General features: G+C 35.5%; 1 protein-coding gene across 1 annotated transcript; it reads right to left on the reverse strand.

Annotated features, from left to right (window-relative positions):
• Positions 1-2,780: 2,780 nt before the first annotated feature.
• Positions 2,781-5,889, reverse strand: LOC133309212 (transmembrane emp24 domain-containing protein p24delta9-like). Its single transcript, XM_061509964.1, has 4 exons — positions 5,517-5,889; positions 4,847-5,059; positions 3,883-3,959; positions 2,781-3,059 (listed from the first exon to the last, which is right to left on the reverse strand). The coding sequence occupies exons 1-4, from the start codon at positions 5,721-5,723 to the stop codon at positions 2,915-2,917; spliced, it is 642 nt and encodes a 213-aa protein (XP_061365948.1). The 5' UTR covers positions 5,724-5,889; the 3' UTR covers positions 2,781-2,914.
• Between the last annotated feature and the right edge of the window lie 9,081 nt (positions 5,890-14,970).

Raw genomic sequence — 14,970 nt, forward strand, 5'->3', positions numbered from 1 at the left:
CCATGAATCAACTTTACAAAGTCCTCAAATTCTGTTGCTACACCAAAAATCACAATTTCAACGTCCAAACAGAATCCTGAATCATAACAAAACTAATACAATATGCATTTCAGTCATTTTCAAAAGCAAAATGCTCAAATTAAATAACATATATTTCATCAGATCCAACAAACAAATCCATACTATGTGAATTAAAATAACTACATGAATGTTATCAAAAAAAAAATAACTACATGAATCCAACAACCACATCATGATGCTTGTAGTAAGTATAACCTCTGCCAAAATCTTTTAATATATTCATATACACAATCTAACATGTTGAGATGTTGATTCCTCCTATATAAGAAATAAAGTAAGATTTCTATTAAAATATAATCGAATATGTTTAAGTTATAAATAATTACAATTGATTAAATTTATATCTTTTTTTTCTTCAAGGCATACTTACACTATTTTATTTTATTTGATTTAAAATAAACAATGCAACATAGGCCGGCCTGTAGGCTTATAGGCCCGGCCTTTTTATTAAACAGGTTTTTTTAAGGCTCAAGCCCGGCCTATTATACAAAATATACTAGGTCAGGTCTAGCCTGAAGCAGGCCGAGCCGTAGGCCCCTGTAGGCCGGCCCGTCCCAGTTTCACCCCTATGCAAGGAAGCACGGACACTTGTAAAAACAGGAAGAGTCGGATCTGACACGCTCCGACACGGCAACACGCTCCGACACGGAGTCGGACACGCGGTTGACTTTTTTCGACACGCTCCGACACGGTGTCGGACACACGGTTGACTTTTTTTGACACGTTGACCATTCCGACACGCGAATTTGACCGTGCCCGACACGGTCAAACGGCATTTTCGTAATTTTTTTAATTTTTTTTTAACTTTTTTTTAAAAAAAAATTATTTTTTTAAAAGTTAAAATATATTAATAAAGCTTCCACCTGATCATATCAATTTTATCTTTTTTGTCTTTTTTCCCCTTAAGTAGATAAGAGATCATCTCAGCATCATTGTTGTCAATTCCTATCTCGCTCTTGTTGTACCTCCTTCTCTCTGATCTCTCTCTAATATGATTTGATCTCTCTATCTGATATTATATCTTTCTCATCCCAGTTCTTATTTTTTTATTAAAGCTTTTATCTTTATAACGTGTTGATGTGTATTATTAATTTAGTTTCATTTTGTTGTTAAAGTATTAAATATTAAATGAAATAAACACTATATAAATTAAAAATATTATTTAATATTAAAATGTGTCCCAACGTGTCGAAATCCATAATTTTTTAGGATTGACGTGTCGGAGTGTCGTGTCGTGTCATGTCACGTGTCGCGTGTCGTATCGGTGCTACATAGCCCCTATGTACCACGTGTTTGACATGCACCAAGTTTGCTGAAGGTCCAAGCGAACTAGATGCCACGTGGCACAATCTTGTTGTCTGATCAGAATTAATGTACCAATCACAATTAAAAAAACGAAGAAAAATAGCTATTTAATTAATGTATCAATCAAAATTAATGTAGCAATCATCAATTACAATTAATGTACCAATTACCAATCACATTTAATGTACCAATGGGAATAACTTTTGATTGTACCAATCACAATTAATATATCAATCACCAATCACTTCAGAGGACCATAACTTTTGATTCGGATATCCAAATCAGATATTTTTTATTTTATTTTATATAACTTTTCGAGATCTACTGAATGACACTTCATTTGACATATTTTATCTCTCACAAATATCTTTCGAATTTGTAACAATGGTATCACAAACAATTAATGTATCAATCACCAATCACAGTTAATGTACCAATCAAAATTAATTATGATTGGTACATTAATTATGATTCGTGATTGATACATTAATCGTGATCAGAATTAATCGTGATCGGTGATTAATACATTAATTGTGATTGGTGATTGATATATTAATTGTGATTAGTATATTAATTAAATAGTTATTTTTCTTCGTTTTCTTTTTTGATTGTGATAGGTACATTAATTCTGATCGGTTAAAGAGATTGCGCCACGTCGGACACGAAGTTCGCTACCACTTCCTTCAGTCAACTTTTTATGGGACAATGTGCCACCTTTCACGAAATCATTGGCTACCAAGTTCGCTATCAGTGGTAGCGAACTTTGACATGTAGCAGTCATCTTTTCTTGCGAAAGTGTGCCACGTGTCAAGAAATTATTGACTACTAAGTTCGCTAGTGGTAGCGAACTTCAAAGCGTGACAGTCTAGTAAATTTTACTGTTCGCGTGGCATTTCGGTAAAAAAGTCAATGAACAGTGACATATTAGTCATTGTTCCCCCGATCTAGGTATCTTGTTATTGGATTATTGATTTCAACTAGCAATTAAAAAATTATAACGGAAAGACTGTTATAATTATTAAAATGTTTAATTTTTTGTCCCAAAACAATGTTATTTTAGAGTCAACGTAGATAACTTATCTACATTAACAACAAAAAAAATGAGCCCATAATTTATATTAAAAAAAAATTGTTACTTACTCCTCAATTTTATGTATTTATTCTTGTTGTCTTTTTATAAAGTCCTCACAATCGCATGCTTTTAAGGCCTAACTTTGAATATAAACCTAGCCGAAAAAGAGATTTGAATTTTGCTGTAGAGAAATTTTATGCATGTACCTTGATATGAGCCAAGCACAAGTGTTCATGTTATATAATATATACATGCTGGAATTGCAAGTCTGTTTATTTACTTTCAATTTTTGCAGTTCCATCAATATAATCTATAATTGGCAGCGAGTTCTAATTATCATTATAAATTATCAAAGAAAAACATTATCTAAATCACGTATGAGATACATTAGGAACAGCCGATCAACTGGAAATAAGAACCGAGCTAACCAAATGAACAAAATTGGGGTGAAGGATCTTAGAGGAGCTTCTTCCTCTCAAAGAAAGTCTTCAAATGCCATAGTTGCAAACCAGCCACAGACAAGCAAACCAAAATTGAAAGGAAAGTGAAGGTAAACATCTTGGTGTTAGTCGCTCTGTTAAGATCTTGCATCTCTTCCTCCCTATGTCAGCCCCATGGAGAAAAGGTCATCAAAATTCAGCAAAAACTCTAATTAGATTGGATAAAATTCTAGGCTCCAATAGAGTGCATGATCATGTGAAGTCAAACCTTTCAAAATTTAAACATAAAATAGAACTCTGTCACCAGTCAACTACACCCTTTCCTCCAAGGCTTATCACATTCATGACCCGTACAGAATAACATGTGAGTAAAGAAGTTGATTCACAAAGGTGGAGAACAAGAGAGAAGGACGTTGGTAGCATAAAATATGGAAAACTTCTGATGAACACCAACCCACTGAATGATTAGGGTTATGACATGTTAAAGAAAGACCACGGAATAATCTTTGTTATCCCATGGGAATTAAAAAACCTGTGTCACAAATTTTCTAGAAAGTTTTTTAATTTCTGTTTTGTTGGTTAGGCGTAAGGGTAATTGGTTAAGTGATTTCATTGCTACCTCTCTTTTGGGGATAATAAGACAACAAAATAAACAGTTTTCCATGGCAACATGGATCAGATCACTCATACACGGATTAGAGAATAGCAAAAGTTGATGCAAGGCATTGATATGAGTAAATAACCTATATTCTTTCTTAGTGTGTATGAAAATGCTGGCAAGGACATGCCATAGCCAAACACAGAGATCCGTCTCAAAAAAGTATTCCAATTTCATCTGAGCCAACAAGGATATGTTCCATATATGTTGTATTTAAAAGAAATTTTGAATGAACCTAGTAAAACACCGTTCCCATCAGAAGATCACATGGAGAAACATTGTATATTAAATCAAAGATGCCAACTACGCAGGAAAAACTTTTATACCTTCCACGAAGATAAAACATCTCGTCATGGATTGATGTGACAGTTTCATACAACTTCTTTAACTCAAATTCCATTACCTAAGATGGAAAGAAACAACACTTTAATTAGAATATACACCAGACTAATAATTAGATTTATAAATAAAAAATCCCTGCAGCTTACAAAGGGGAAAGAAATTAGGTTGATGTTTTAGAATCACCTTATAAGTCGTTCATGTTTATCAACTTCTTTCACAAAAAATCTTTCAGGAGTTAGACAGGGAAATATAAAATGACAGACTGGAATTTAGCAATGATATTAAAACATGTGTTCGTGGTTCATACTTTTGGGATTTGACATCTTAATTTAGCAAGAAAGATACATATTCATACGTAAAGAATGGGCTAGCTAAGGTAAAAATTTGGATTAAAAACCACGGCGTAACATTAAATCTGAGTAAATAACCTATATTCTTTCTTATACAGGTTCTGCCAGTTCCTCATTTTCCCTATCCATACAACGTAAATTATTGTCAGAAGTTCCACTGACTTAACCTTTTAGACAAGCATAATTTGTAATTCTATCACAGGAAAAATGGTGAACAAAGAACTAAGATTCTAGAAGAGGATCAAGGAAGGTCCTATTGAAACAAGAAACAGAAATTCAAAAGCTACCGAGTCAGATTATTAACTTCAAAATTCAAGTTAATTCCAGACTTATGAAATATGAATTTAGTAAAAGCTCATAGTGACTCCTCTTCCTCCCTGCATCTTCAAGCCAAGACAAAGCTACTCTTTGTAAGTGCATTCCCATAGAATGAAATTACAGCAGCAGCTAGATCTACATTGCTTAGTTTAATCAGTCATAATATCACAACGAACTAATTATGGTGAATTCCTAGGACTCCAAAGCGCTCCTCCAATGATACCAATCATACACATATAAATGTTAAGTCAAGGAACATTATAATACTACTCAGACTTACTTCAATCTGCCCTTTCTTGGCAACCATAGACAAGTCCTTGGCAGCAACCCCAGTTCTCCAATCAAAATCAATGACCACATTAAACGTAGGATTGTGATCAGTTTGTACCGAAAAACAAGCTGTGTAGTCACCACCCTCAGCTGCAGTAAATGCAAAAGTTCCAGAACCCACATTATCTCCAAAGTGATAATTGTTCCCATAAGGCGAACGCACCTGGCAACCAATCACATTATACACACGCCAATAGATGCCATAAAAGTGTGAGCCATTTCAAATTCAGAAAACTTAAAATTCAAAGCCAAAATAAAAAAACGAAAATAATAATAATAACATTTTAGTTAAAATTAATGTTTTTCATTTAAAATTCAAATTAAAAAAAAATTACTCACTTTTTCCCTGTGATTTTCATTGTGTATATCTCTTTCTCTTGTTTAAAAAGACAAAGTACAAACATCAAACCCTAATAATAATTACAAAACCTTCTAACAAGTAGACAACAGCTAACCCATTGGGGATCCAAATGTTCTTGTTCTCATACATTTTCTACCACAAAGATTTTGAAAAAAAATGCACATTTTTATGTTAATTCATAATAATAAAAGAAAATAATAGAAATAAAAAAACCCAAATTTCCTAATTTGAGATTGAAAGGGTGCAATCCAAAACATACCCTGACAGTGATCTTGTGAGAATCAGGAATCGGGTACCCTTCGTTGGGATTAATGACGGAGTACTTGCCGACGGTCATGGCATTGCTCTTGATGTCCTCGGACATGCACTTGGCTTGACCAGATTTCAGCTCGAACCGCATTGAATTCACGAAGCTACACATCAATGCAGGGTAAAGAACTAGAAGAAGAAGAATCGAATTGGACATTGCGTCAATGGAATCTTGTCAATTTGGCCGAATTGGGATTTGAGGGATTATTTTAGGGTTTGTATGGGAATGAAGAAGGGGAACGACGACGGGAATCAAAACGGCAAGCGACAATAGCTGCACCGAAATCAAAACAGAGAAATGCATAATTAACGGTTAACTACCAGGATACAGTTGATGTTTCGGCCATAGCATGAGAATTTTTATTTTTTTATTTTTTTTTATATTCGCGTGAAATGAGTTATTTTAATAAAGGGAATAACGTTTATAATTTTTGTCTTGCACACACATATAGGGTCCCGTGGAACCAAATGAAGAGAAGAGAGAAAAAAAAAAAAAATGAGTCTCACACATTTTAATGTGTGTATAGGGTGTACATGATAATCATTATTTTTACTAACACTATTTCAGACAAGAAACAATTTTTGTTTATTTCTGTGCTTTGGAACAGTTTCTTCAAAAAAAAGTGTTTGATAACATGTTCTATTTTTATTCCGAGAATGAGAATTGTGTTTGATAACACAACAAATAAGAGAATAAAAAATCATTCCCATTAAGTATAAAAAGTTTTCGGATCATCACTTTAATTTTCTTTTAATATGGTGTGGTGGTGGTGGCGTCGGAGGCGGCGGAGGTGCCATGATGGTGGTGGTGGCGTGGTGATAATAATGGTGGCGGTGGCGGTGGGTGGTGATGGTAATAGTGGTGGTGATTATTGTTGCGAACACGGCAAGTATACCGTTAGTTTCAAGTAATAAAGTGATAAGTAGAGTATCGTTCCCACCAGGATTAATGCACTAAGTACTAGTTTAACTATTCCCCTTAAGTTGAAAAATAAGAATTGGTTTGATTTGTGAAAGTAATTTAAAAACAATTAAATTTAAAACAGAAAAGTAATAACAATTAATTTTGAATGCATGCAAGAAAAGATCAAGAACGTAAAAAAATAGTGATGAAAAATTTATAAAAAGGATGTAGCCAGGATGCACTTCACCTCCGATTAGGGGTGATAATAAGGCCAGGGGCCTATCAGGGGCCTTAGGCCCGGCCCGTTTTGGCTCGGCTCGGCTCGGCTTTTTTTATTATTAAGCCCAGACTTATACTCGTGCAAAAGCCTTTTTATTTAAAAGGCCTCAGGCTTCCATAGCCAAGCCCGGCCTTGAAGCCTTGGAGGCTGGCCCGTATACATTAAATTTATTTATTTTTTATATTTTTATATTAATCATTTCAACATCCTTTTCTCAGTTTTCTGTCTGTGCTCTATCTCTTCTCCCCGATCTAAGTCATCGTCCCACCAACTGGTAAATGAAGTCATGTTCAACATCTATTTTTATAAGCCATGCAGATTCCACGGCTTATAACGATGCTTATGGCGGCGACCGTGGAAGAAAATTTAATATAAAATGTGGAAGAAAATTTATTGGTTGAGTTTCAAATCTAGTGTAAAAAATCTAGAATATTAAGGAATGTGGAAGAAAATTTAATGTAAAAAATCTAGAATGTGGAAGAAAATTAAGGAAAAGCAACGTAAAATAAAGTAAAAGTGTTGTTGTTATTTTGATTTTTTAATATTAATTTTTTTTATTATAAAAGAAACAACTATTATTTTCTTACAAAAAAATACATATCAGTACATGATTAATGGGCTAAATACTGCTACAAATTGGAAGGTAAGGTTTTTATTTTTAATAAATAAACAGGCCACAGGCTTGAGACAGGCTTTTATTTTTTGTAAACGAACCAGACCACAGGCTAATATTATATTCGTAACAGGTAACAGGCTAAGGCCAGTTTGACACGTTTAAATACAGGCTTGGCCCGTTAAGATCAAAGCTCGGCTCGGCTCGGCTCGGCCCGTTAACACCCCTACCTCCGATCCTCCCTTATATTCCTATATTATATTTTATAATTAATTAAAATTTTCTCAGACAATTTATTATTTCCCTATAAAATAGTTGAATCATAATGTCTTAGTGATTTCAAACATTTAACCTAATTAGAATCCTAATGTCTTAATAATTTCTCTTGAATCAAACATTAAGCAAATGAATTATGAGTCTGCAATCTATGTAAGCCTATATCTAGATCATACACAAATTGTTATTCTATCCTTGTCCAGATTAAAACCCCAATATGTCTATTGTGAAATCTAACGCTCAAAGCCCTATAATTTAGAGTGGCCAATTCTAAACAGGATATGGAAAAATTAACACAGGTAGAATAAAACTAACTAACTAATTAAATTATAAAAACAATATAGAAAATATAAAGGATTCACATCGGTCTGTAATCCCAACTACAAAAAAAAACTAGCCAGACATAGCTGGCTTAAACAAAATAAAATAATAAAAAGAACTCATAAAAGCAATAAAGAAAAAAAGAAGAAGATGAAGGATCAATGATCTCCAGTCTTCAACTTCGGTGGAATCCTGATCTCCAGCGTGAGCCTCCAAGAATTCATTCCAGTCAAAGATTGTTTGTCTCTGAGGTCTGAGTCTCTATTTATAGAGTTTATGCCTTGCTTAGAAATCCTGATCATATCTTCAATGGAATCTTCACTATAATCTTTAATCATATCTTTGATCAAATCCTTCAAATCTTTCTCTTTTTAATTTAATGGAAAACTTTTCTTAAAAATATTCAAAGGAATATTTGATAAAATCTTCAATGATTCAGAAATCCAAAGCAACTCTATTTGATATCTCCAATTATCTTTTTATTGAGCTGAAATTACTGCAAAATATCAGAAATCTTATGAGAATATTATTGAGAATAAAATAACAATTTAATTACAATTCTCATAACGTTTAATTACTTTTAATTCAATTTCATACTCATATTGACCCTTAAAACATAGTAAATTGAAGATTCATCAGTGGTGACGACAATGGTTACAGTGATGGTAGTAGCACGATGATGGTGGCGTTGGTTATACAAAGGGAAAAATATTTTTCCTTTTAAAATATGGTTATTTTAGTTAAAATTTGTGTTTTTATTTAAAATTTAAATTAAAAAACACTCACTTTCTCCTCCATAATTTTCATTGTATATCTTTTTTTTTTTGGATATTTTTCATTATATATCTCTTTCTCTCACTTAAAAAAACACAATTCTGGGTTTGTGCTAGGGTTTCATCGTTGTGCGTGCCTAGCCATGCATTCGAGGTTTGGATTCAAAAGAAAAAGATAATCTTCATCGAAGCCAAAAGAAAGTTAAAGGAGGTAATGCAGAATTCTCGAATTAACATTCCATGGTTCCTAGAGAGGAGGACTGGATGGCTGGACATAAAAGTTTCAAGGAAATATTAATGAGACATAATGGAGAGTGGGTGTCGGATGAGGAGGACGATCCAGGCGAGGAGGACGAAATGCAGGTTGAAAGAAATCGAGAGGAAGAACAAGGAAATCAGGATAGCGTCCCGAAGGTAATGATGGAAACTAGGGTTGATGGGAGAATTAACTTTAGAGTTTAAGAAGAAGGCGTGGAGACCTTGGAGACAAACTCTAATTGTTAAGCTTCTGGGGAAAATAGTTTCAGTTTTGTACATGAAGAAAAGACTTGATAATATGTGGGCAAGAGAGGGTAGGATTTACGTAACTGATATTGAGAATGACTATTTTTTAGTCAGATTTGAGAAGAAAGAAGATATGGAGTTTTCTTTGCTGGCTAGTCCATGGAGTATATTCGATCACTATCTGGTTGTTAGATTATGGGAACCGGATTTTCAGGCAACACACGCTTCAATCAATAAGGTTAACGTCTGGGTGAGATTGCCAGGGTTCCCTTTGAAGTATGTGAACACCCCTCTGATGAAAACCGTTGGAGATTGGATTGGAAAATTTGTTAGACTAGATTCAGCAGCTACAAATCTTGCTAGGGGTAAGTTCGCAAGGATTAGTGTTGAGTTGGATCTTAGCAAACCTTTGAAGAATGAATATTATATTGAAGGAAGATATAAACAAATAGAATATGAGGGTCTCCATCTAATTTGTTTTAGTTGTGGAAAATATGGTCATAATTCATGAGTATGTCCTATTGCTCAATATTCTCATAATGATACTCAAGAGAAGGAGGCTATAGGGATTAATAATGAATAAATACCGTCTGACAGAAACAAGGGTGGGGGAGATGATGGCTTAAATAATTTCGGTCCGTGGATGGTGGTTACAAGAGCTCGTAGATCAAGACCTCAGAATGGTAGAGGGGGAAACACACAAACAAATAATCAGAAAGAGGAGCAGCCGATGAAAAATTCTAATACTAAGGGTATCTCAAAAAGCCAACAAGAAGATAGGGTGGATCAGATTGAAGAGAATTCGGAGAAAGTCAGTCAAGGGCCAATAAAGCATTTACAGAAAAACACAAAAGGAGAAGCTAAGGACAAATTGCAGATAGTGGAGACTGATTCTGCCTTTAAGCTGTTTGTAGAAGGTAAAGATGGAGTGTTATATGAACTGAAAGATCAGGAAAGGATGAATAAAAATGTTCAAGCTGTTTCAGGTCTCAGAGTGGGGAATAAGGTTGATAAAGACAACCAAGTCTTGGGTGATAATAATATGGAGGTGGATGGAATCAGGATAGAGTCCAATAGCCAGATTAAAAAGCTTTCGTTAGCTTCGAGTTCATTAGCTCATGAGGATCATCAAGAAATAAATTCTAGGAGGGTTATAGAGAAAGCACCTAAACCTCCAGATCCAATTGTTGCTGGTAATATGATGGAAGTTTATAAAGAAAGAGGAAACTCTCATAGAGAAGATACAACAAAAATGTTGATGAACCCCATGTTGCAGGTGCAATCTCATCTTGCAATATCAAACACTTTTTAATGTCTTTAATTTTCTGGAGTTGTAGAGGGGCGGCTAAGAGAAATTTAGGCCGAACCCTTAAATAATTAGTTGGAAAATATAAGGTTTGTTTGGTTGTTCTTATGGAAACTCGGACGAGTGGAAGAATATGCAATAAGTTAATGAGGAAAATTAACTTTGATAAGGTTTTTGTTGAGGAAGCAATCGGATTTTCTGGTGGCATATGGGTGTTTTGGGATTCCAGAAAAGTCTCGGTTCAGGTTATTAATCATTCTAATCAGTTTATTCACATGAAGGCGAGTATTGATCAAAGCACAAGCTTCCTTTGTACGGCTGTTTATGCCAGCCCTCAAGAGGATAGAAGGCATCTATTATGGGAAGAAGTCATTCAAATGAGTCAGCACATCAACGAACCTTGGATATTGGCTGGTGATTTTAATGATATTAGGAGTAGTAGAGAGAAGAAAGAAGGGTCTAGCACGAACCTTGCAAAGTGTGGCAGATTTCAAAACTTCTTAGATAGTTGTCATGTTGAAGGTTTGGAGGCCAAATTCACATGGCAGGATCCCAAATGGAATCATTTAGATAGGTATATAAAAAGCTCAGTAGAGTGTGTGCAAATGTGAGCTGGAAGATCAGTTTTGAAGATGCAGAGGTTAGAGCTCTTCCCAGGTTCCTTTCTGACCACAACCCGTTGCTGCTTAACTTGGAAAAGAGTATGCATCAGTGGAATGATAGGCCGTTTAGATTCTTATCAACTTGGATGGATCATCCAGGCTTTGGGGGATTTATAGAGGAGAAGTGGAGATAAGATGTAGAAGTAAATATTATGCTAGCTATCTTTATTCTTCTTCTTCTGAAGTGGAACAATGAAGTTTTTGGGAATATTACTCAGAGGATTAGAACTCTTACTCAAAGCATTGCTGATATTCAAGTGGAACGGGAACATGCTGATAGCCTAAGACTACAGAATCTAGAGGAACAGCTCCATAACAACCTCAATTTGACTCTGGATCAGGAGGAACTCTTATGGTTTCCGAAATCTCGTCATAATTGGATAATAGATGATGATAAGAATACAAGATTTTATCATCTCAAAACAGTAATCCGTAGGTCTAGTAACAGGATCAGTAAGTCTAGCAACAGGATCAGTAGACTACGTAACAATGCTAATAGTTGGATGGAAGACCCTAATGAGCTGAAAGTGCATGTTTGTAATTATTATAAAGATTTGTTCTCAGAGGAGGTGTGTGATCGCAGATGGATTACATCAAAGAATTTATGGCCTACCTTAGAGCAGAATGAAATCCAAGCGATGTTGATCCCTCCGAGTGATTATGAAATCTGGCAAAATTTATCCTCCATTGGGGTCGCTTAAAGCTTCGGGAAATGATGGCTATCCCCCTATTTTCTTTCAGGGACAGTGGAAAAAAGTGAAAACGCAGGTTTGTAGTGCTATTAAAAGAATATGGCAGCATCCAGAAATGGTTGAAGACATTAATTCTACTCTATTGGTTTTAATACCTAAGACCAAGAAGCTAGAGTATATTAGCCAGTTTCGACCGATTTCTTTATGTACAGTTATTTATAAGCTGTTATCGAAGACCATTGTGTCTAGGATTAAACGGGTTATGGGGAAAATCATCTCCCCTTATCAAGCTAGTTTCGTTCCTCATAGGCAAATCCAAGATAATATCACTATTGTTCAAGAGCTTATTCATTCCATGAGCAAAATGAAAGGAAGAAAGGCCTTTATGGCTATCAAAATTGATTTGGTAAAGGCCTATGATAGGGTGAGTTGGCAGTTTATGAGGAGAATTCTTGAGGAAATACAGTTCCCTGAGGCTTTCATTAATATCATCATGAAGTGTTTATCTACTTCCCGAATTAATGTACTGTGGAATGGGGATAGAACTGTGGACTTTGCACCATCGAGGGGTTTACGACAAGGGGATCCTCTTTCTCCTTGCTTATTTGTTATGGCATTGGAGAAGCTGACCCATATTATTACAACTGCTACTGATGGTGATTTGTGGAAACCAATCCGTGCTGGTAGAGGGGGACCACAGATTTCCCATCTTGCGTTTGCTGAGGATCTAATGGTTTTCATGGAGGCTAAGGAAGATCAAATTCACACTCTTATGAAATGGCTGAATTTGTTTGAAGAGGTTTCAGGTCAAAGGCTCAGTATAGATAAGACAAGTGTGTTTTTCTCGAAGAACACTTCGAGTGATATTATAGAAAAGGTAGTTCAGGTTAGCGGTTTCAAACACGTTAAGAACATGGGGAGGTATCTTGGTGTCATGATGCAGCATGGAAGAGTTACTAAGGCATTGTATGAAAATATTATAAACAAAGTTAAGGAAAAGATTAGCAACTGGCAACAACAGAGCCTTTCTCAGGCAGGTAGAATCACGTTGGCTCAATCAGTTTTGGCTTCGATTCCAGCTTTCCATATGCAAAGCTGCAAGCTGCCTTTGTCGGTGTGCAAACAAGTTGAGAAGATGCAAAAGGATTTCATTTGGGGTGATAAAGTGAATCAGCGTAAACACCATGCTATTAGTTGGGAGGTTATCACAACTCCTAAGATAAACGGTGGCCTGGGTACGAAGAATTTGGAGCTTATGAATGATGCATATATAGCAAACAAAAAAAGCATGGAAGATGTACCCTGATCCTAATAGCCTATGGGTGCAAGTTCTCCAATCCAAGTATAAATCAGGAAAAAGGAGTGATTCTCTGTTTGCAGTTAGGAGAGGTGATTCAAACCTTTGGAAGAATATGTGCAGGATGTGGCATACGTTGGAAGGCAAGTTGAGATGGGAACTGGGCAACGATTTAGATGTCAGGTTTTGGAAGGATAAGTGGCTTCTACTGGAGAATACGCTAGAAGAACTGAAATGGTGAAGTGTTTTCGGATAATAGAGAGCACTTAAGGGTTGCTGATGTGGTTACACCTTCTGGAGCTTGGAATTTTGATTTAAGAAACGCTTGGTTGCCTGATCATTTAACCGTTTTATTTCGTCGTATCCCTCCTCCTCATGCAGATGATGGTCCGGATAGAAAGTTATGGCATTTGTGTGATTCAAATTCAATATCGGTTGGAGCAATTTATAAGCGTTTAATTGATAGAGGGAATGTGGAAGATGACATGACGAAACTGTCGAAGCGGGTATGGGATTGGAAAGGACCACAGAAGGCGAAATTTTTTGGCTGGAAGACGCTCCACCAAGTCTACTTACGAAAGATAAGATTGTTGAATGGAGTAGTGGAGATAGTCTTTGTCCTTGTTGTAAGACTGTTCCTGAATCTTTTATCCACGCCTTGAGGGACTGCACCAATGCAAAACCGTTATGGGAGAATCTTATTCCAACTGGCAAGTGCGCATTAAGCTTCTACGCACAGGAGGTGAATCAGTGGCTTGCGAGTAATATGAATGAAACCTTTAAGTGTGATAATCAAGTGAGTTGGTTAACCATTTTCCTAGTGACTTGTTGGAAAATTTGGTATTGGAGGAATATGGTGAATCAGGATGAAGAGATCCCTGCTGTTGAGAAGAAGTGCGTGATTATTAAAAGGTTAGTAAGGGACGTTGAGGGTGCTGCTCTTGGCTTACAGAACCTAAGTACTACAAATGGTCTAAATCACATAAATATTTCATGGCTATTTCATGAAGAGGGTTACGTGAAGATAAATACAGATGGAGCAGTGCATGGCAACTCTGGTCTGGCTGCTTGTGGGGTGTGCTAAGAAATGATCAAGGTCATTGGCTAAGAGGTTTTGCTATTAGGTTGGGAATATGCACAGCTTTTAGAGCTAAACTTTGGGGTATCTTGCATGGATTAGAGGAGACATGGAATGCAGGCTATAGAAAAGTTATTGTTGAAAGCGATTCATTAGTGGCAATAACTAAGCTCACCAAGGGAGGTGGAGCAGTTCGTGAGATGCGTTTGTTATCTCGTATACGAACATAGATTGACAGAGATTGGGAGATACATCTTCATCATACTTACAGAGAAGGAAATATGTGTGCAGATTGGATGGCTAATTTTCTGCTAGACCATACAGATCAAGCTGACCAACTGTATTTTGAGGCAAGCAAGGAAAGACCATTTGAACTAAAATTGATAGCGGTAAGACTTCTTTGCAACCCACGTAAGTTATGTCATTAATAGCGGTAAGACCACATCTTCATCTCTTGTATTTTGAGGATCAAGAACTCAATGTGTGTTAGCTTACTTTATGCTCCAAATGATTTTTTAAAATTATTTTATTCTAAAAAAATAAAAAAATAAATATATACCATTATCAAATTGGCAATTGGATAATAAGTGAAGAATACAATTTCTAAAATTATACAAAGTTATAATACTTTGATGAAAATATAAGAAAGTGTCACAATAGCGCATAAAAAAAATCTATTTAAAAATAAATAAATTTAA

This window comes from Gastrolobium bilobum, unplaced genomic scaffold, assembly GCF_033153095.1.
Source record: "Gastrolobium bilobum isolate Gb01-03AN ecotype WA unplaced genomic scaffold, APGP_CSIRO_Gbil_v1 utg7600, whole genome shotgun sequence".
Taxonomy (NCBI): Eukaryota; Viridiplantae; Streptophyta; class Magnoliopsida; order Fabales; family Fabaceae; genus Gastrolobium; species Gastrolobium bilobum.